Source organism: Lactuca saligna, chromosome 9 (assembly GCF_052625555.1).
Source record: "Lactuca saligna cultivar CGN05327 chromosome 9, ASM5262555v1, whole genome shotgun sequence".
Classification (NCBI taxonomy): domain Eukaryota; kingdom Viridiplantae; phylum Streptophyta; class Magnoliopsida; order Asterales; family Asteraceae; genus Lactuca; species Lactuca saligna.
The window spans coordinates 11,768,091-11,787,915 of NC_136425.1; the positions used below are offsets into that span (position 1 = coordinate 11,768,091).

The window sequence follows — 19,825 nt, forward strand, 5'->3', positions numbered from 1 at the left end:
ATGAACCGACAGTTTTTGAACCTCATGATTGACTACATCTAAAAAAACAAGTATAGAAAGGAATGTTTGAAACATGATCAACAAGATGTTAAAGAGACAGAATCTTCACATTCAACATTGTTTTGTCATACCTCACATTGCTACCATTGATTAAAAAAACTACACGACTAAAAGGAGAAATTGGAGAGATAAACAGGTTTACTAATGAATCTTCATATGCCTGAGCCTAGAAGCTAGAAAGGAATAAACATAGACAAGATGAATGGCATAGTTGTAGTTGTTGTTCGGTTTGGATCATCTTGTTTCAAGTTCAACCACCGGTTTAGGGTTGAGAATCCTCATTATGAATGCAAGTTTTCCTCCAGCCAGCATTGTGTATGTGAAATGCAGTTTCTCATGAATAAAATAAAACAAGAATATGGAAAGGGCCACAGCCATTGAGACTCCACTAATAAGAAACAGACCACGGCAGTCTTTCAGGTTTAGAATCTTTGAAGCATGCTTGGAATCCTTTGACTGTTGATTTGATTTAAACCACTTCTTCTCCAACTTTGCTAAGCTCCCATTTTCTCGTAGCCTGGAAATCTGCCTTGATAACTCAGGGACCAAGGGTGAACCTAACGGGAATGCCTGCACATGATATATTATTACATATAGAGTTGTTCATCTACAAACTTCAGTAAATGGTATAACTAGTGACTAGTAAGTGTAGTGACTCAGGAGAGGACACTCACAAAGCCAAAACCACTAGTGGTGACTTCAGACACAACCATGGAGTAGCCAGATGGATACTGAGCTAGGAATCCCTTCAGGTATGGAATTTCATCAATAATTGCATCAACACCACCTTTCTTGCTCCCAGTTGATAAAGCATCAGCATATTCCTCAAATGTAGAATATGGCCTCAAACTGGTGTCTTTAAAATTAAAGTTCCTAACGATATCTCCCTTCACAAAGGAACCACCTTGGTACCCAATTAAGTCTCCCTTTGAGGCTAACCGAATTTGTTCAATAGTGAATAGCGAACTCAGGGTTGCAGTGTAGCTTGAAGCAAGTACCAGCACTACAAACAACCACACAGTCACTATAAATCTTGACAAATTACTCTGCAGTTTCTGCCCTGCAATTTTCAACCACCAACTTATGTTTGACTCTTTTGTCCAATTTAAGTTTAGTTTACCAAAATAGAAAGTTTTTGTATCTTATATCTCATATGAATACAAAAGTGTCTTAGGTATAAAAGAAAAAACCCAGGGATGTGAGAGCTTACTATGAGCAAAAACAAGGGTTGAAAAGGCAAACCATAACGTTGTTCCAATCTGTTGTGATGATGAACCTTGAAACTCTTCATTCGTTGGATGTTCAAGAATCCAAATGACAAAACCAAGTAATATAAAGAAACAAGCAGACACAAGCCACAGATCTGAACTCAGTGGTTCCATAAAGATCCACATGCCTGCATGAGTGTTTCGAGACAGCATTCCAAGGCCAAGATCAGTATATGGCAGTGTAAAGTCAACATATAGACTTCTATTAGCCATGATTGTTATATCTCCAACTGCAGCATCAAATTCCTGGTGTAAATAAAAAAAGGTTAATGGCATAATAAGGTAAGCTAACAAACTACTTAAAGTGTTTTAAAAATACCATTAAAAAAAAGTTAAAAGGTAGCAAATTTTATCTTTTGTTTTTTAAATACTCTTGTAACCGGTAATAGCCCTTTCTCCCGGTCACATGGGTATTTTGAAAACAAAAGTCAAGAGTTTGCTACTTTTGCATGTCTTTTTAGTTCATTGTATTTTTAAAACAATTTACATAATTCGTTACCTTTCATAACTTTTTTCGTTCACAATTTGATAATTACATTTTTTTTAGTTTTAGCATTTCTTTATTATCTAAAAATACATGAAATGTATTAATTTTGTAATCTTAATAATTAGACATCAATACCGATTAATTTTTAAGACAAAAAATTATGTGACAGCATTCACAGTTTAATAAAAACTATGATCTTTAAATTGTGAATGTTGTAACATATTTATTTATTTTTTGCTTGAAAATATTTGATATAAACCTCTAACTGTACAGTATAAACATTATTAATTTTGATATGTTTGGTTATTTTTCAAACAATGAAAAGTGTAAAACTTTAAATATATTAGCTAGGTCTCTTCTTTTGATCTAGCAAGTAAAATGTCTTTGTTCGCTTAGGTTTTGCTTGAAGCCTTGGATCCACTTGCACCTCGGATTTAGCTAGGTTTCTTCTTTTGATCTATTAAGTCAAATGAAATGGATTCTCATAGAATTCCATGAAAAGAAGTTTCCTAGCTAGTGAATCCAAGGTCAATATGGATATGAATAAAGCAATACAGAAGCATCCATTCCAGGTGTTTGATTTTTGTTTAGTGTATTGTACTAAAGGAACATGATCAACACAATATCCTTAATCAAGGTACAGATCTGTCAAGAAGTAAGGAGTAGTTCGATTGCAGGAGAAATCGCAGGAAGAAGGGAAGGAGCTGGCTATCGTTGAAGAAGCTCAAGGAGGCTGGGTCGAGAGAAGCTAGTGAGAGCGTATGAACCTTCTTTGACTTAGTCAACTAAAAAAACCCTAAAACGGGTCTATATATACCGGATTAAGAAAATAAAAATAAAAATAAAGAATTCAAGAATGTCACTACATTGCTAGGCAGTCCCTATGGAGCCCATAGCGACACTCCTATGCTTGTTATATATATATATATATATATATATATATATATATATATATATATATATATATATATATATATATATATATATATATATATATTAGGCGAATGCCCGCACGTTACGCAAAAACAACTATATAGTTGAAGTCTTTATAAATATACGTTTTTTTTTAAATATAATAATAACATTGTTGTTAAATTTGATAGAATAATTTGTATACTAAATTGATATAATGTATTGATTATTTTGAATTATATAATAATAATATATACATCTATTATAACTGCATAATTTCAATTGTTTGAATAACTTCTACATGCGAGTTACACATTGATAAAATAAATATACTATATGGTTTAATTTTATTTATAGTTGTTATTGTTAATTAGTTTTTAAAAATTTATTTGCTTAATGTTTTAATTTCTATCATTATAATTATTTAAAACATCAAACATTATTTTTTTATTTTAAAGGTAACAATATAATCATTTATATAGAGTTATTTTTAATTATTGTTATTGTAAGTTATTTTAAACTACTTATTTGAAAACTTTTTAACGATTATAAAAATATTTTTAGGATAAATTTTAGTTAAATTGAGATTACAATTTAGTTTTTGCATTTATCACTACAATTGAGATTATAATTTTTATTAAATTATGAATGTTGTAACATGTTATGCACCCACTCTGGTCACCTTATTTTAGAGAAAGGGTAGTTTGGGGTAATCATCAAATAAAGAGCACCTTGTTGGTACAGGGGCGTTATGGGTATTTTATATTATTTAGTTGTTATGATTGATAGTATAAGAGGGTAGCGGGATAAGAAGTGAGATATCGATCTTTTCTATTAAACCTGGAATTATTTCCTTTTTGGGAGAGTAGCTATCTCAAATCAGCTAACCTCCTTTTGTTCTTGATTCATTTGAGTAGTAGTGAAGGAATTGCATTTTGTTCTTTACATTGTGCTGTTCTTGTTGTGGTTACTCATTAAATTACATGAGTTCACAACATAACATAATATTTTTGGCCTTAAAAAGAGATTGATATCGATGTGTAATTATTATGACTAATAAAATTAATAAATTGCATGTAGTTTTAGATAATAAAAAGTGCTAAAAATTAAAAAATGTGATTATCAAATTATGAAGTAAAAAATGTAATGAACTACATAAAGTGTTTTAAAAATACCAATGAAAAAAAAAACATTAAAAGGTAACAAACTCTAACTTTTGTTTTTAAAATACTAATGTTACCAGGAAAATGCCTATTACCGTCCCATGGGTAAATTAAAAACAAAATTTTAATTTTGTTACATTTTAAAGTGTTTTTTTTTAATTTAATGATATATTTAAAATATTTTAGGTAGTTTGTCACGTTGTTATGTGATTAACCCAAATAAAAATGCAATAAAAGAAATTATAATGCTTTTCCTGCGCATAGAACAAAGAATACTAAGTTGGAAAAGATGCATACCCCAGTATAGACTCGATATATAAGATTGTCGTAATTTATTGTTCCATCTTCTTCCATAAATGGAATGAATTGAAAGGATATGTCACGACCTAATCCTTTGAATACAGTTCGGAATACATCTGCACAAAACCCTGAAACAACAGTCGCATTGGTTTGAGTGTCGTATTTCACTTGAAAAACTTTTGCCACTCCATGTTTCCCTGGAATCCCAATTTTAAGATTTTTGCTACTCACTTGTAGCATCCTATGTGATGAATTAGTTGTGATGCCTCCTTTAGGCCAGATGATGGCTTCCAGACCCTCATCAGAAACTGAATTATTCACCCTACCTATCTTTTTGGTGAAAAAACCAGCATCCCTTGTCCAAAATCCAACCCTCTTTTCTCCTTTATCTATCACATTTACAACTTCCAGGACTTGTGCAGCATTAATCTTCCCATCCCCATTCGTAAGTTGGAAAACACCACCTAAACCATGAAATGAGATGCTTAACATCTGATTTAAAAGTGTTGTACCCCTTTGACTTTGAGTCAACACGTCTTTTATCTTCAGTTGTTCAACTTGCTCAACAGCCATTGCTAGAGCTGAAACTGTGTTGTACACCCAAATAGCATAACTATTTATCTCCTTCAGCTTCATCACAGGGTTCTTAGCATGATATTTCCTTCTCCATCTACAAGTAAAATTGTGAAGATCCCTTGATTGTAGAATGTATGATTTAAAACCCACTGCCCCTTGCATAGACTCAATAACTTCATCATCCATTAAATTCAGAAACTCCATAGTCTTACTGGTGATAATCCATTTGTATCCTTTATCCATCATTCCAAGATACTTTGCATTCACCAAAAGGTGTGATGCAAGAGAAGGGGAAGCATGCATAATGAATATTTTTGTTTGCATAGTTGAAAGCCTGTGAAGCTCTTCCTGGAGTAGTTCATTGCTAAAAGAGGTTGAAATTAGGCTCCTATATGTTACAAGTATGCTCTTTGTTTGGAGAGTATTTGTCATATCTCTTCCCCTGTCACTGTCCTCGCAGATAACAATAACTTCCTTCCATCTAAAGGATTCTGCCATTGCAGCAATCGCTTTAAATTGACTGGTTTCATTTTCATCTTGTGTAACTTGAAGGAAATAAGGATGCTTGTTGCAAGATAGACATGGTGAAAGTGAAAGAATAGGCACTCTAGCTTTGTCTCCCAAAACCGCCAGGAACTTTGCTTCAGCTGTTGACTCTGAACCTATGATTGCTTCCACTTTTGGCTTTTCCAAAAGATCAAGAGCTGGTGGGACCAAAAAAAAAAAAGACAATTATAAATGAATGAATTAAGACAATGAAAATATATCCATAGGAAACATCTGATGTGTGAAAGACATGAATTAACAAATTTGTATGACAAATTGACAACTACAAGCCTTTCATGTGTTGTACTCTTCACATGTTTTTTGGTATTTACTTTTGATCTTGTTACATGATGTGTTCCAAATGAAGTCTGAGATAGTTTATAGTTATATAATTGGTAAGACTTACCAGCAGAGAGAGCATGCAGTGGGTCTCCATGGGTATCCCTATGGTGAATAACTATCCTTGTTTGGAAGTGAGGGTTGACCATGTAAAACTCAGACACAGCCATGGTGATGCAGCTATGAACAGCCTTTCCAACCCCAGAATATGAATATGAATATGAATATGAATATGATGATCCCATATCTAGAATCACTCCCACTGGGATCTCCTTGTAGGCTGGATTTTCTTCTTGTGCTTTTGTATATATCTGCAAGCAGAGCAACATCAACATTAAAGATGAAAGGTGTCTTCTCTCCCTGCTACTTATCTTCATTATTCAATGGTAAAAAATGCTCATGTTGCTGCAAGTACGTAAAATAAGCTTCGCTCTTTTCTCTATACTCTATTCATCTTCTGTACTCTTCTCTCTTTTTATTGATTAAACTCATAAAAAGAGCTTCAGCCAATCAGTTGACTCAATATACTTCCCCACGCATACATCATTCAAGTGTTTAAACAAAAGATTTATCTGCTTAAATATTATATCTCCTAAATTTAAATAATATCAACAGGGGAAGGTGTGCAATATTCTAGGGGATGAAGAAGAAGGTTAATCAGTCGCTTATCAAGAAGAATTCAAATGTCACAACTACCTGGAAATTTCTTTGGTGAATTTAAGTATATGCAGTCAAATGGTGAAAATGAAAATGATCATTGGGAATGTAATGAAAAATATATAAATAAATCAAAATGTCAACCAGACATGCATCCTTCAATATATGCATCTACATGTGAGCTAACATCAGCTTAAGGTTTGCTCGTTCAACAATATTTTCTAGCAGTTTCTTTCTGAGATCTTAGAAGCGATCTTTTGACTGAACCGAATACTAACCTACTCATCTTCATCTTCTCTGGGACTATAGTATACTTTACATGTTCAGTTGAGCAACTTCATTGAAGACCATATTTTATGAACTATGTGAGGCATAAAAATGATATGGGTGAAAAGTAATAGCAGATCAAATTAAGATGAATCATAACCTGACCCAAGAAGAAACATAATCTCCATCAGGCAATTCATCGAACACTTTATCTGCATCTCTGGGTTTTGACATTCTGTAAAACCACAACTTATAGAACCCATATTTGCCCTTAAGGCCTTAACGCTGAAGACTGATAAAATACAATTCGCCTTCATCTGCTATATGATGTGGGGCAAAGATCTTTTGAAGACTTTGTCAGAAACAAAAGGACCAGAAAGGGGGTCAGAAGCTAATAGCCATTACAGATAAGATCTTAATATACATGAAAATTGTTGAATGAAACAAGAAAATAAATTTCAGGTTTTTAATTCTAGAGCAACTAATTGAAAAAAGATTCAGTTACGAAGCGACATGGAATCAAAAAAAAAAGTTTTATTGTCTGTCAGACAACCATGTAACCATGCCAGGACACATCAAGATGGACCGGCAACGATCATCTACTGAGCCATGGCCGAAAACATGAGAAACTCCGTTAATCACGCTCTGGTTACATGGTCGTGGTTCATCAACCACGACATGGGTTTTCTGTCTTCTTAGGACTCAAGAATACAGTGGTACGAGCCTATAGAACAGATCCTGTTCAAGTAAGGTCGTGCCCTTTCATCTCTCCGAAGATTATATATAGTCGATTACATTGCTACTTTGCGCCGATGTGGGATGGAGCTTTTACATTTTTGCGTCCGGTGACTGGTAAGAAATTATAATTACCTTTGGCTTTGACCTTAATACGACAGTTCTGTTAATGCCTTGTTTGTTGAGGTTCTCCGCCACTAATTAAGATCGGTGACAGTAATAATGCTTTTTATTTTTTCATATTGTTTGGATGGATTTTAGTTATAGAAAATCGTTTTACCAAGCTCAACTATTCTTTTATAGGACACCGCCTTTTGTTATTGTTTGTTTTTATATAAAATTTGACAGTTCAATCTTCTTGTCAAAGACTAATAATCATATTTTTGAAACTTTTTCGATTATATATGCAGAAAAAGATTTCGGTTGAATAATTCTTTAAGTTTAAGCTCATAACATTTTTAAAATTTTATTTAGATTAAATGCATAAATAAAAAAATGCTATAATATCATATGAAATGTATAAAATCGAAGCATACAATATTTCGATGAAATGATATAAACTTCTATGGATACAACTTACATATACATTTTATCAAGCTTAATTACAACTGACTCCATACATAAACCAACTCTCTTTTCATGTTTCTTCTTCTTATGTGGGTTGAGTTCACATCACCATTTAAACCACCATTCAATATTTTAGGGATTAATTTATCATTTGTATGATGACCGTTTTGGACATTAAATATACCAAAACCAATGTATTACAGAGAACAACATAAAGCCATAAACATTTTTTTTCCATTTCAAGTTTCAACTAGACACTAAATAAATGAAGGTCAATTTTGAACAAAAACATAACGCGTTGGACGATAATTTGTAGTTCGTTTTAGCATGGTTCCAAGTATATAAGAATCTGCTCAATATATTTTGAATTTCTTTTTGAAAATCATATCACTAAGACATAATTTATTATCAGTTTGTTTGCTTTTATAATAATTAAACCATAAAGTTATAACAATCTTCCATAAGCACAAGCAAAGTGTATCATAATTTGAGCGATCATGTATTCATGTATCAATAGGTATTTGAAAAAGCCCAAATAGGATTTCACCTATTTAACATAGTAAGGAAGGTCAAGAACATAAAGAAGGAAAAAAGCCCAAGTGACACCGGAGATCCCACCAAAAAAGAACCCACCAGTGAACTTAGCCCAACCATCGGCTGTTTGGAGTTGGTCAGGTTGTTTCTTCCTCCCGGTCAAAGTCAATGATGGTGCAATCGACGGTTCACCTTCTTTGAATGATGCAATTCCATACATAGTCAAGCAAATGCTAAGGATCACCACAAGCCCACCCGCGGCTAGTGATCCTGCTGCACCTGCATACTCTGTGTTCCTTAATGGGCCTGCTTTCACAAATGGGCCCACTAGGAAGAATCCATGGGCTAGCCCGACCTCAATGCCTCGAAGCAATGGGTTCACAGCGGTCCGGTATCCAGGAAGATTTGAAAGGTACCACGCAATTAGTGGGCTCGATGTCACTGGAGTCTCGAGACTTCCAATGAACGGGTCACCATTGATGGGTTGGACGACTTGGAATGTAGGCTGCACAGTTTTATCGTATTAGCAAACAGAAAATACAAATAGAACTAGACAAAATACGTGATTATGCCCGACATAATTAATAGATGTGATGTAACCGAAAGGATCCACAAGCCTCTATGACATGAAAACCATAACTAGTTCTTTGTTTGTACTATGGCACGTTCTCATATCTATAGAGAAAAAGGCCATTATAACCTTCTATGCAACAAAGGTACCTGTTGTCACTTGACAAAGGTTAAAACTTAAAAGTCGAATTATCTTACTATTCATCAAGGACATGTAATAGAAAATTGGAAGTGGGCAAAAGAATCGATACAAAACAATCAACAATGGGCAATGGCTCATTCGTGAGCATCATATTTCTAGTAAAACAACTAGAACATATGCATTATCTTAAGGAAAAGTATGAAGCATTTGAATAAATCAAAATCAGCTTTTCCTTACAATACTACGATAAATCTTGAAATTAGTTACTAATTCTCAATAAACCCGACAACATGAAAAGTAAAATTTAAAGGCATAACCTTCAGGAAATCATCATATAAGGCAAATACCACCAAATAAAGCATTTGAAATCAATCTAGATGGATTGATAACTAGTACTGAGCAATGAGCAGATCGTGAATCCCCAACATGGGCATTTCAGTAAATTACCCTATTACAACGTATTATTTCTTAAATAAAATCTTAAAAATCACAGAAAAATGAAGAGAAGAAACGACCTTGTCGGTTTTTACTGCCTTGATAGTGGAGGAAGACCTCTGGGAAGAAGGGAAGAGCCTAAGAGGTGAACCAGAAAGGCCTTTGGGTGCAACCGGCCTTGTGGTGGTCAATGAGGAAGTCAAGCCAGTCTTGAGCTGGAGGCTAGCCATGGTCGATGCTTATTGTCCCCAATTTCTTCAGTTTTGAATATAACTTATTATGACCATTTACTTCAGAAATTTGTGGGTTTGCCTTCAAAGATGATTCATGACACATGGATGGTCCTTATTGGATGATGAATATATGGATGGCTTGCCACCCTTATCCTATATCATTTGCTTGGATTGCGTAGTCTATGGAGGACAATTGTTTGCCATATTTCCTACTTTGTGTTAAATTATAAAGTTTGGTGGTTATTTTGTTTACATAAGTTCCATTTTTATTTCATATAATATAATAAAAATAAATATAACGTGAAATGTTTTCAAAAGTAAAAGTAATACAAATTTCTTTTGCGCATTTAATGACGAAAATTGTTTCGGGTTTAATTATTATATAAAATTTAGACAATGTCAAAACATTGGCACATTGTATAAACCCGTTAATATTTTTTGACATATTCCAATAGTTTTTTTAAACAACTAATTTTAATTATTACACCACAAATAAGGTAGTGGTAAAACAAATTATTTTGAATCTAATTGAACAAGTTCATCACAATTTTACTATTTCTATTCACAAGTCAATCGGGTTACAAAAGATATTAAGTTTACATTAAAATTCTAATTTAACATTGTGTTTTTTTTTTTTTTGTTAAATTTGACATTGTTCTATATTTTTTTACAATTCTGACTATTTAATCGGGCAACTCGGTTACCTGCTAACGGGACATGATAACATGTCTGTTTGATTACATGGTATATTGACGTGTTAAAACTGAATTTTTTTTCATAAAAAACACTAAATTTCCACTTTTTTTCGATTTTGATATGAAGTTTTTTTTTTTTTCAATTTTGACACTTTATTTTTTGTTCCAAATCAAGCATCATTTTTTTTCAATTTTGTTCAATGTTTACCATTTTCATTTGAAACCATATAAATACTTTTTAATATATTTTAAGCCATATAAGTATTTTTTCATTAAAACCCATATTTTTGTATAAATAAATATTATTTTTACAATCAAACCATAATTTTATGTATAAATATGTATTAGTTATATGAAAATCGTATTTTATATTAGATAAGCAACTTTAAAATGAGTTTGGAGGTTTGAAGACGTGTAATCGATCAAGACTCAAATATTAAGTTTGCAACCAATGAAATTTTACATCTCATATATTATTCATAATATTATTATGAACATCTTGAATCTCATGGTGTGACCCTCATTAAATCATATATTTTTAGCTTATTTTTTTCAAAAATATTTATGAATGATAAATATCATCATTATTACATCTATTTTAGTGTTCTCATTAAATTTTAATATTTTGTTTTATATTTCTCACCTCTTCTTCAATGCTTCAAACAAGCGTTGGATATCAATATATGACTAATAAAATTATTTAAGTGTGAATAAAAATATGTGTAAAATCTACAACAAAAAAATAAATAAATAAATAATATTTCATAGCGATAAATGATAAAATTTTGTTGATCCGAAGTTTAAGGTTATTTTGGTTCTCATTATATAACGGATGCATATTTATACATAAAATTATGGTTTTAATGTAAAAAAATGTGTATTTATACAAAAATAGAGTTTTTAAATAAAAATATATTTTTTATATGCTTTAAAATGTATTAAAAAAATATTTATATGGTTTCAAATGGTAAATGGTCAACATTGAATAAAATTGGAGAAAATAATGTTTGATTTGGAACAAAAAAAAAAAAAAAAAAAAAAAAAAAAAACCAAAGTATCAAAACTGGAAAAAAAAAATCGTCTTCTCACGATCGTCTGAGGTACTTGAAACATAATCTAAAACTGTAAGTTCAAAGCTTAGTGAATTTCCCCCAGAGTACTAACACAACACATAATAGGTAATCATCAATAAACTCATCTGTTGGCGCCATTCCTTATCTCTAATAGATAATCATCAATAAACTCATAGGTATCCTTGAAGTAAACACCCTTGAGCTTTACAAGCCCTGATTACTAATTTGAACATGTGATAAGAGGTGTTCTTCCTATAATTTCAACAAAAGCACACCTCCGCAAATCTCTTTGTTCCAGCTCCATTCCTAAGAATTATTCTTCCACATATCTTTACTCGACCAATCTTTATATGTTTCCAAGTAGAAAAGCTTTTGAATCTAACCTTAAGGGGGCACATCCAATCCAAACTTCACTCTAGAATCTTGTATTTTCACTAGTTCCCACATGTTCTGAAGGTTAGAACACAGAATAATATCTTTCCCCAATAAAAATTTTATAAGTTGTAAACTTATAACAATCGAATTTTTTAGTAGTAGTTGGGATCATAATTCCATTTCTTTTTTTATGTAACAAACCAGTTATACTAGTTAAATCCTAACTAAAATTAAATGAAAGCAATATAAATCGTATGGTTTAAGAGCATAAAACATGAGAATGATAGAATCATAAAACGACATAAATATGTGTTTTCAAAGTGATATGATAACCTAGAGAAATAAATCCCAGATAATTAGTTGATTGAAATTAGGGATAAACTTTAATTTTACCTATATATTTATAATCTGTAATTGATATTTCAAATCATATAGATAGTTAATCATAGCGTTAATATCATTAAAAGTTAATAAATAGTTTTAAAAGGTCCTTAAACAATTTTGTGTATATCTATCACCACCATAAAGGAGACGTCTAAAGAAGAATGGAGGTTGTGGAGACTGGGGAGGATACGAGGGAGGTTGCAATGAGTGGATTATGTGAACATCTAAATCTAATGCAACATCAAATTATATGTGACATCGACATAAAACATGGAGTAACCTGCTAACAGGGAGAAAAAACCTACCATTCCCTTTATTAAGATGTCATTTCATTGTTTATTCACTTATAAAACACCAAATCTAATGTAGGACCATTTAAAATCAAAAGCAACGTTTTAGCTGATTTTAATGGCAAAGTTAATCTATTTGGGCTACTTAAAAGCCAATTCCATCATATAATTGGGCCTAATTATAGCCCGTTACCAGTTTTGTGGTTAAGTCCGATAACACAGAGTCAGTGACACAAACGCTCCGACTCCGACTCCGACACATCAATGGTGTTGCAATTGTCGAAGCTCCCATTATTTCGCCGTTGCGGGTGGCTTAGCTCCAGCAATGGAGTCTTCTTCACATCCGAACATCAAAACTTCTCTCAGCTTCCAGGTACTTCTGCGTAATTTCCATTTCTTCGTTTCTTATCATTCGGTTCATCGCGTTCATCTGTATCCAGTATTTCATGTATAAATCTGATAGAAATTGAGTTAAATTCTTTAAAATTTTCGTGGATATCATCAGCTTATTAGTAATTGTAGAATTTCTCGTGGAGTTAAATGATTTTGATGTATTCTAACGCCCTTTTATGTAGAAAAGGAAGTATTCAACTATTAATTATAATTTCTGATGTCTAGTATTTACCTGTTGTTTTTATTAAGTGTTCATAGTAGTTTATGAGTTAGTTACTTAATGTTCCACAAAACTATAGCGATCAAACACATTTGGGTGTTATTATTATTTTTTTCTGCCAATTAGGAAAATTGAATATTTGTCTTAAGGAAAGAATTACTATTTAGGGCGTGGAATTGGAATGTAGCTCCTTTAGCTCATATTTTGAACTGGTTCCGCTTCAATTTTGATTCCTGGGTATGCAATTATGCTTTCAAGTTTCAAATGATATCAAGAGAAAAGGATTATGCTCTAATGATGAGAGTGATGAAGTAGTTATGATTTATCTTCTACCAGATGTATTCTGACTACTTGTACATTGCAATCCAGTGAGATGGCCCAACACCCACAAAAATTGTCCAGTCAGAAGCTTCGCCACTCTAAAGTCAGGAAAAGTTATACCACCAAAGAAGTGAGCAATTCTATCTCTCTCACCGATTTAAGATCAACCTTGAATTTGATCTATTATTCTCAATTTATGTTTATAGGAAGAAGAGATTGGATGAAGTATGTCTTGAAAGGTTTCAGCAGTACAGTCGAAACTACATTCAATCATGGATCCTACAAGGTTACTCATCTCATAATTGATAATTCTGTGTTTTTTATGCCCTGGTTCCTCAAAGCTGACTCTTTGTTCCCTTGTGTTTGCATTTAAATTTTTTTACTTTAGGCAAGGTAATTGTTGATGGGAGAGTTGTAACTAAATCTGGACACCCTGTTTCTGATAAATCCGTTGTGGAAATCAAGGCTGAAATCCCAAAATATGTATGTAGGTGATTATTCTCCTAAATAACTTTCTTTGTATATGAAATTTGGTTTCATTTTCATTGTTCAGTTTGTTAAGTTGATGTTTACTTTAGAGCAGGACATAAATTAGAAGCTGCCATTGAACAGCTAGGAATTGATGTTACTGGTAAAGTGGCTCTTGACTCAGGGCTATCTACTGGAGGGTTTACTGATTGCTTGCTTCAGTATGGTGCTTCTTTTGTTTATGGTGTTGATGTAGGATATGGACAGGTAAATGTTACATACATACATATATAAATATAATCAGAAAACACAAAAATGATCAATTTATGGTTTCAATTCATACTAATTTTTTGTATAGGTGGCGGATAAAATTCGTCGAGATGAACGTGTCTCGGTTATTGAAAGGACAAACCTAAGATATCTTACTGAACTTCCTCAGAAAGTTGACTTGGTGACTTTGGATCTTTCATTCATTTCTATACTTGTGGTGAGAGCATTAACCTTGTGTAGTGTGTTTGGTATTTCATTCCATCCAACAAAACAGACCCATCAATATCATAGACATAAAGTTTATTCATTTCAATGATTTGTGTTTCATCTCTTTTGTAGGTCATGCCTGCTGTTATTAGCCTGATGAAAGAAGAAGCTACTTTAGTTACACTAATCAAACCTCAATTCGAGGCTCGTAGATCACAAGTATGAAAAAGCCAAATTCTTTTTCCTTTCATGTTTTCATCTCCCTTTTGTGGGGTTAAATATTAGAAATCCTCACATTTCAATTATCCGTACAGGTGGGAGGAGGTGGAATTGTGAGAGATCCCTTGGTTCATCAAGAGGTATATAGTATCTCTTCATATCAAATCACTTTTCATAATTGTTAGGTCTAAATGTCTAATCAATCTTCATAATTGCTGGATAATTATAAGGTGCGTGAAAAGATAGTGAAGGGTGTGGAAGATCTAGGATTCCAATGCAATGGCTGGATAGAGTCTCCATTAAAGGGTGCTGAAGGAAACATAGAATTCCTGGCTTGTTTTAGTAGAACAACCGATATAAGAGTTGACTCACCAGTTAAAGTAGAGTAGATTATTAGAATAACTAAAGTTTTGGGAACAGATGTTATAAAAGTATCCAATGTTAATGACAGCATGAAATGAAATGTTCATACTAATTTAGCTTTTTAGCATTTCAAGTGGTAATTTTAGACCAAACACTTGGCCTACCACTGTAAACCATGATACCAAGTATCTGTCTGTTGAATTATGATCAGCAAGAAGTAGCTTCATCCACTCGCTTGTCCCACATGGATGTAACATGTACCATGGTCTATTCAAGTATGGGTGCTCCTATATTTAAGAAAATGAACATCACATCAATAAATCAACGTATCTCTATGTTGATTATTTATTTAAAAGACTTGATGAAAACAATAACTTACTTGTTGAGTTATGAAAGTCCATTTTGAATCCATCAGCACATCGCTCGATTTGCTTGGTAGGTTCTTTTCAATTTCACCAACGTTTAGAGGTTGTCCATCTGCATACTCCATAAGCATCAGTTATCACTTATCAATGAATGTAATGAGACACATATCATATCTAAGTTCCATGCATGAAGGCAGTGATCAGCTTACCACTAGTTTGTGCATGGAAGTATAGCACCGGAACCCTATAGGAAGAACTGTAAACCACATGGAAATCATACCAATCTCCATCGTTACTATCACTGTTGCTCTGTACCTTGCAAATTCATACAATTTCATCACTCACCATTAGTATTATCCTCTTAATCTCATGGAAATTGATTTCTGATGCAATTTCAAGGCCTAAAAGATAACCAATAATGTTCCTAAAACTCTATGCAATGTTACACTTTTCATGGAATGGTTTGATTAAGCTGAAATCAAGTCAGAATGGGAATGTCACAAACATAAACATAAACATACCAAAGTGGCAGTATCAAAAGGTTCTTGGTGATCATTAGAATTGCCTTCATCATGCTCTTCCTGCATAACAAATGAGACATCAGATAACATTTTTCATGTCTTTGTATGCCAATTTTGTGTTGCGGTGTGAATTCAAAGCTAGACCTCAATTGATCTCGGAAACAACACGTGCTGTAAAGACAAATATCCTTCAGTAACTCTGTGAAACCCTAATCTGTTTGAGCAATCAATCCATGACCACTCAGGAAAACCAGAATTGAACTTGTTCCACTTTTGAGCAAAAGCATTAGCAGAATTTTGGAAATCAGTTGACGAGAGGCTTCCATCCAAAGTTGCCTGGTCTGAAGCCATTACAGCCTGAGGAAATAGTCACTGATACCAATATATGAAGTTTTCATAAATATAAGTTTAAGTTCTTCATAAACGCTTATTTACCAAAAAAGCTAACGGGAAATTACAATATTATCCAACAGATACAGTAATAAAAATTCTATACAAAGATAAACTTCACATCAGGTTATAAATTTTGATACTAAATAACGTTTCTTCATCTTAAATTTTCAAAATGCTCACCAAGTACATGGCAGTACAGCAGTGAAGATATATAGTCAAAACAGAGATGGAACTAAAAGATCAAAAATTAAACCACAGACTACATATTGAGATTCAATTCGCCAAACCTGTAACGAATTACAGCAAAAAAAAAAAAAAAAAAAAAAAAAAAAAAAAAAAACTGAACTCTAATTGAGATTCAATTCGCCAAAGCACAGAATTCAAGAGGCGGTATTGTGACTAGTTTGCAGAAGCAAAGCTACGCATATGAAATTCAAACTCCGAAAACCTAAATCAGAATGAAAAGTTAATTACCGATTTTGAAGCTCCAAATATAGTCAGCCAGACCATTTCATGTCTGCCAGGACGAGAAGGATGATTGATCAATGAATATGAAGGAGAAATCGTAGGCAGAAGGAGGAGACGCAGAACCCGGCTTTCCTTCTAAAAAACACTCAACAACAGGAGTGATGAACCGGGCGAAGAAGATGAACGTGAATTTGGGCGGAATTTTTTGACCCGAATCAATTTTGAATGAAAGAAATACCTGGTAAAATTGTATCACCGAAAACAATAGTATTTTTTTTTAAAGGGAAAATGACTTATGAAGGTAAGTAACTATTTCGATTGTCCACATAAAGGTAATATTATTTTTTTTGTTCTCATTAATGGAACAAACTTGTCAGTTTTGTTCATATTAAGGTAGTATCACCGGCTATTACCGGTTTTTGCTTATATGGCAGCCATCTGGCACCTGAGTTGAATACATTGCACCTACATGGCTTTGTGCTTATATCATCTTCGTTTACAGAATAAGAAGTCATTCAAGTACACCCGATTTTGAACCCTAGATCTACGATGGCTTCTTCTTCCTCATCTTATTCTTCAAAACGACAAGATGATTTTCAAGCTGATCATCCATGTGATTGCAACTTACCATCTCGTGTGAAGACTTCAAGAACCCCTGACAATCCTGGAAGAAAATTTAGAGTTTGTCAAAACTCGATGGTAAGCTGAATACGTTCCAACTTTCTTCTTCTCCATCTTGTTGAATACCCTTTCTTCTTTTTCATCCTTTAACCTAACATTTTTTTAATTTTTCTTCAAGAATGGAAAAAGTCCAAGCTGTAAATTCTGGCAATGGCTGGATGAGGATGAAGGGAGGACAGATGGAAGAAAGCCTTACTGGAGGAAACCAGAAGAAAGCTGTAATTTAACCTTGAAAATTTGCACTTTGGAGAATGAAATCAGCATATGTAGAATGAAGATCGAAGAAGAAAAGAACACCAATTTTGTTAATAGACAGGAATTGGACAAAGTCAAGTGGGAGTTGTTTACTCACAAATTGGCACTGATTTTGTTATTTGCATTGTATGTGAAAATGTGGATTGCATTGTAGTTCATGATGTATTAAGGTTGAATGATGTAGTTCATGATTGAAACATGATTGGTATTAGAATGATGTAGTCCACCTGTTATTGTGTATGGTTATGTATGTTATGAATGGATGAAATTTTTGTTACATGTTTTTGCTTCTGAAGTTTTTGTTACATGTTTAGAATGAAAAGTAATTAAACACTAGAATGGTATACATTGAAACATTGGGATGTAATATAATATAATCTAACATGGGAATGTAACATTGGGAATGATGTAGTCCACCTGTTATTGTGTATGGTTATGTATGTTATGAATGGATGAAATTTTTGTTACATGTTTTTGCTTCTGAAGTTTTTGTTACATGTTTAGAATGAAAAGTAATTAAACACTAGAATGGTATACATTGAAACATTGGGATGTAATATAATATAATCTAACATGGGAATGTAACATTGGATTCCAGGAAACATTGTTTGCAAAACAGTGGAATTTAACACAGTTACAGATGCATTACTGCCAAAAGGTACACATATTACTAGACAAAAGATTCCCAGTCAATGATGCCAAAAAAACAACAAATTATGAAATTCTAATCCAATTCCATTGGTTTATCACAACTACTCCCCTCTTTTCCCTCCCACTTCTTTCTTATTTGAATTTTTGTGATTCTTTCTGAAGGTTTCCTTCTTCTCTTTCCCTGTAGAACCTGAAATGCTGGTACTTCCATCATATGCTCCTCTTCCACTGGATCTTGGACTGCAGCCTGTCCTTGGTCATCTTGTCCAACTGGATCTTGAATTACTTCAACTTCAACCTGTTCAACTTGATCTACATCTCCAGCCTGGTATTCACCTTCTTCAACTTCAACTTCAACAAGTGCTTCAACATGTTCTTCAACTTTAACCTGTTCTTCAACCCCTCCAACTTCAACCTGTTCTTCAGCTTCAACCTCAAGTTGGTCTACATCTTCATATGTATGATTACCCTCTTCATAATCAACTTCATAAGACTCCACCTCACTATCAGGCTCCCTTTGAACTTCACTGTCACTATCACTTTCCAAATCAACTTCTTGATTCAATTCAACCTTCACTTTACCTGTTATGAAATAACTCAAATGTTAGAATTAGAAGCTGTTTTATTGTAATCAAAAGGTAAATGAGGAGAGATACCTTTTTTGTTGGCTTTTTTATTTTTTGACTTTGACTTTGGATTTGAGGATTCCCCACTTGGTTTTTGAGGACATTTTGCTTTATTATGCCCTGATTCTCTGCATATGCTGCATCTCATAGCAATTCCCCTTTTTGAGACTGTATGCTTATTGCCCTTTAGTTCATTCTCAATCTGATCCCTTTTCCTTTTTGTTAATGGTCTTCCTGGCATTCTTCTCATTTTGGGAGGCAATGGCTTGATGTAATCCACATCAGGCCACATATCACTACCATTTAGTGGCTTAATGGTGTACAAGTAGGCATTACAAAACATTGTTGTGGTCAACCATGGTGATACATAGTCCTCTAGATCCCTATTGAGGTTTGAAATTGCAACATATGCATGTACACAAGGGTAACCAGTTAATTGCCAGCCTCTACATCCACATGTTTTCTTACCAAGGTCTACAGCATATGCATCTTGTAAAAGTCTCACTTCAAATTGTTGATAACCAGATGGTACAACTCTCCAAAATCTGTCCACATACACTTAAATGTAAGTATACACAATTGAATGTCAAGCATATAAGTTGTAAGTATATAAAAGGTATTCAATCACTAACCTTTGAAGTGTCTTAATCTTGGACAATTTCAGTCTGATGGTAGGACATATGTTTAAGTCTCCCCAAGAACTTCCCTTACTTTTTTGTATACACAGTCTCTCCATCACATAAATTCTAATTTCCTCTAACATAGTGATTAGAGGTCTCTTCCTGGCAGCTGCAAT

General features: G+C 33.2%; 4 protein-coding genes and 1 non-coding gene across 10 annotated transcripts; 1 reads left to right on the plus strand and 4 right to left on the minus strand.

The window, feature by feature from the left end:
* Nucleotides 1-86: 86 nt before the first annotated feature.
* LOC145014084 (glutamate receptor 2.7-like) lies at nt 87-7,460 on the minus strand. Of its 4 annotated transcripts, XM_078972456.1 has the most exons (7): nt 6,736-7,460; nt 6,587-6,643; nt 5,719-5,962; nt 4,188-5,470; nt 1,271-1,574; nt 735-1,120; nt 87-630 (listed from the first exon to the last, which is right to left on the minus strand). In XM_078972456.1, exons 3-7 carry the CDS (start codon nt 5,894-5,896, stop codon nt 295-297), a joined length of 2,487 nt encoding a protein of 828 aa, XP_078828582.1. In that variant the 5' UTR covers nt 5,897-5,962; nt 6,587-6,643; nt 6,736-7,460; the 3' UTR covers nt 87-294. The 4 variants fall into 4 exon arrangements, with proteins under 4 accessions (XP_078828582.1, XP_078828581.1, XP_078828580.1 ...); XM_078972455.1 differs by lacking the exon at nt 6,587-6,643; XM_078972454.1 differs by lacking the exons at nt 6,587-6,643; nt 6,736-7,460 and having other exon boundaries at nt 735-1,063; nt 5,719-6,555.
* LOC145018911 (small nucleolar RNA U3) lies at nt 7,114-7,331 on the minus strand. The gene has a single exon (XR_013667271.1). It is a non-coding gene; the product is annotated as a small nucleolar RNA U3 (small nucleolar RNA).
* An 849-nt stretch (nt 7,461-8,309) lies between the features above and the next one.
* Nucleotides 8,310-9,883, minus strand: LOC145014761 (photosystem I reaction center subunit XI, chloroplastic-like). Its single transcript, XM_078973206.1, has 2 exons — nt 9,639-9,883; nt 8,310-8,916 (listed from the first exon to the last, which is right to left on the minus strand). Exons 1-2 carry the CDS (start codon nt 9,786-9,788, stop codon nt 8,425-8,427), a joined length of 642 nt encoding a protein of 213 aa, XP_078829332.1. The 5' UTR covers nt 9,789-9,883; the 3' UTR covers nt 8,310-8,424.
* A 2,939-nt stretch (nt 9,884-12,822) lies between these two features.
* Nucleotides 12,823-15,196, plus strand: LOC145017994 (bacterial hemolysin-like protein). Its single transcript, XM_078975936.1, has 9 exons — nt 12,823-12,981; nt 13,591-13,672; nt 13,749-13,828; nt 13,931-14,033; nt 14,121-14,277; nt 14,369-14,497; nt 14,620-14,706; nt 14,802-14,846; nt 14,937-15,196. Exons 1-9 carry the CDS (start codon nt 12,873-12,875, stop codon nt 15,093-15,095), a joined length of 951 nt encoding a protein of 316 aa, XP_078832062.1. The 5' UTR covers nt 12,823-12,872; the 3' UTR covers nt 15,096-15,196.
* ATG10 (autophagocytosis-associated family protein) lies at nt 15,075-17,050 on the minus strand. Of its 3 annotated transcripts, none has more exons than XM_078975938.1 (6): nt 16,823-17,050; nt 16,100-16,312; nt 15,956-16,015; nt 15,644-15,743; nt 15,449-15,546; nt 15,075-15,356 (listed from the first exon to the last, which is right to left on the minus strand). In XM_078975938.1, the coding sequence occupies exons 1-6, from the start codon at nt 16,856-16,858 to the stop codon at nt 15,183-15,185; spliced, it is 681 nt and encodes a 226-aa protein (XP_078832064.1). In that variant the 5' UTR covers nt 16,859-17,050; the 3' UTR covers nt 15,075-15,182. The 3 variants fall into 3 exon arrangements, with proteins under 3 accessions (XP_078832064.1, XP_078832063.1, XP_078832065.1); XM_078975937.1 differs by having other exon boundaries at nt 15,644-15,749; nt 16,823-17,049; XM_078975939.1 differs by having other exon boundaries at nt 15,644-15,749; nt 16,100-16,327; nt 16,823-17,047.
* Nucleotides 17,051-19,825: the final 2,775 nt, after the last annotated feature.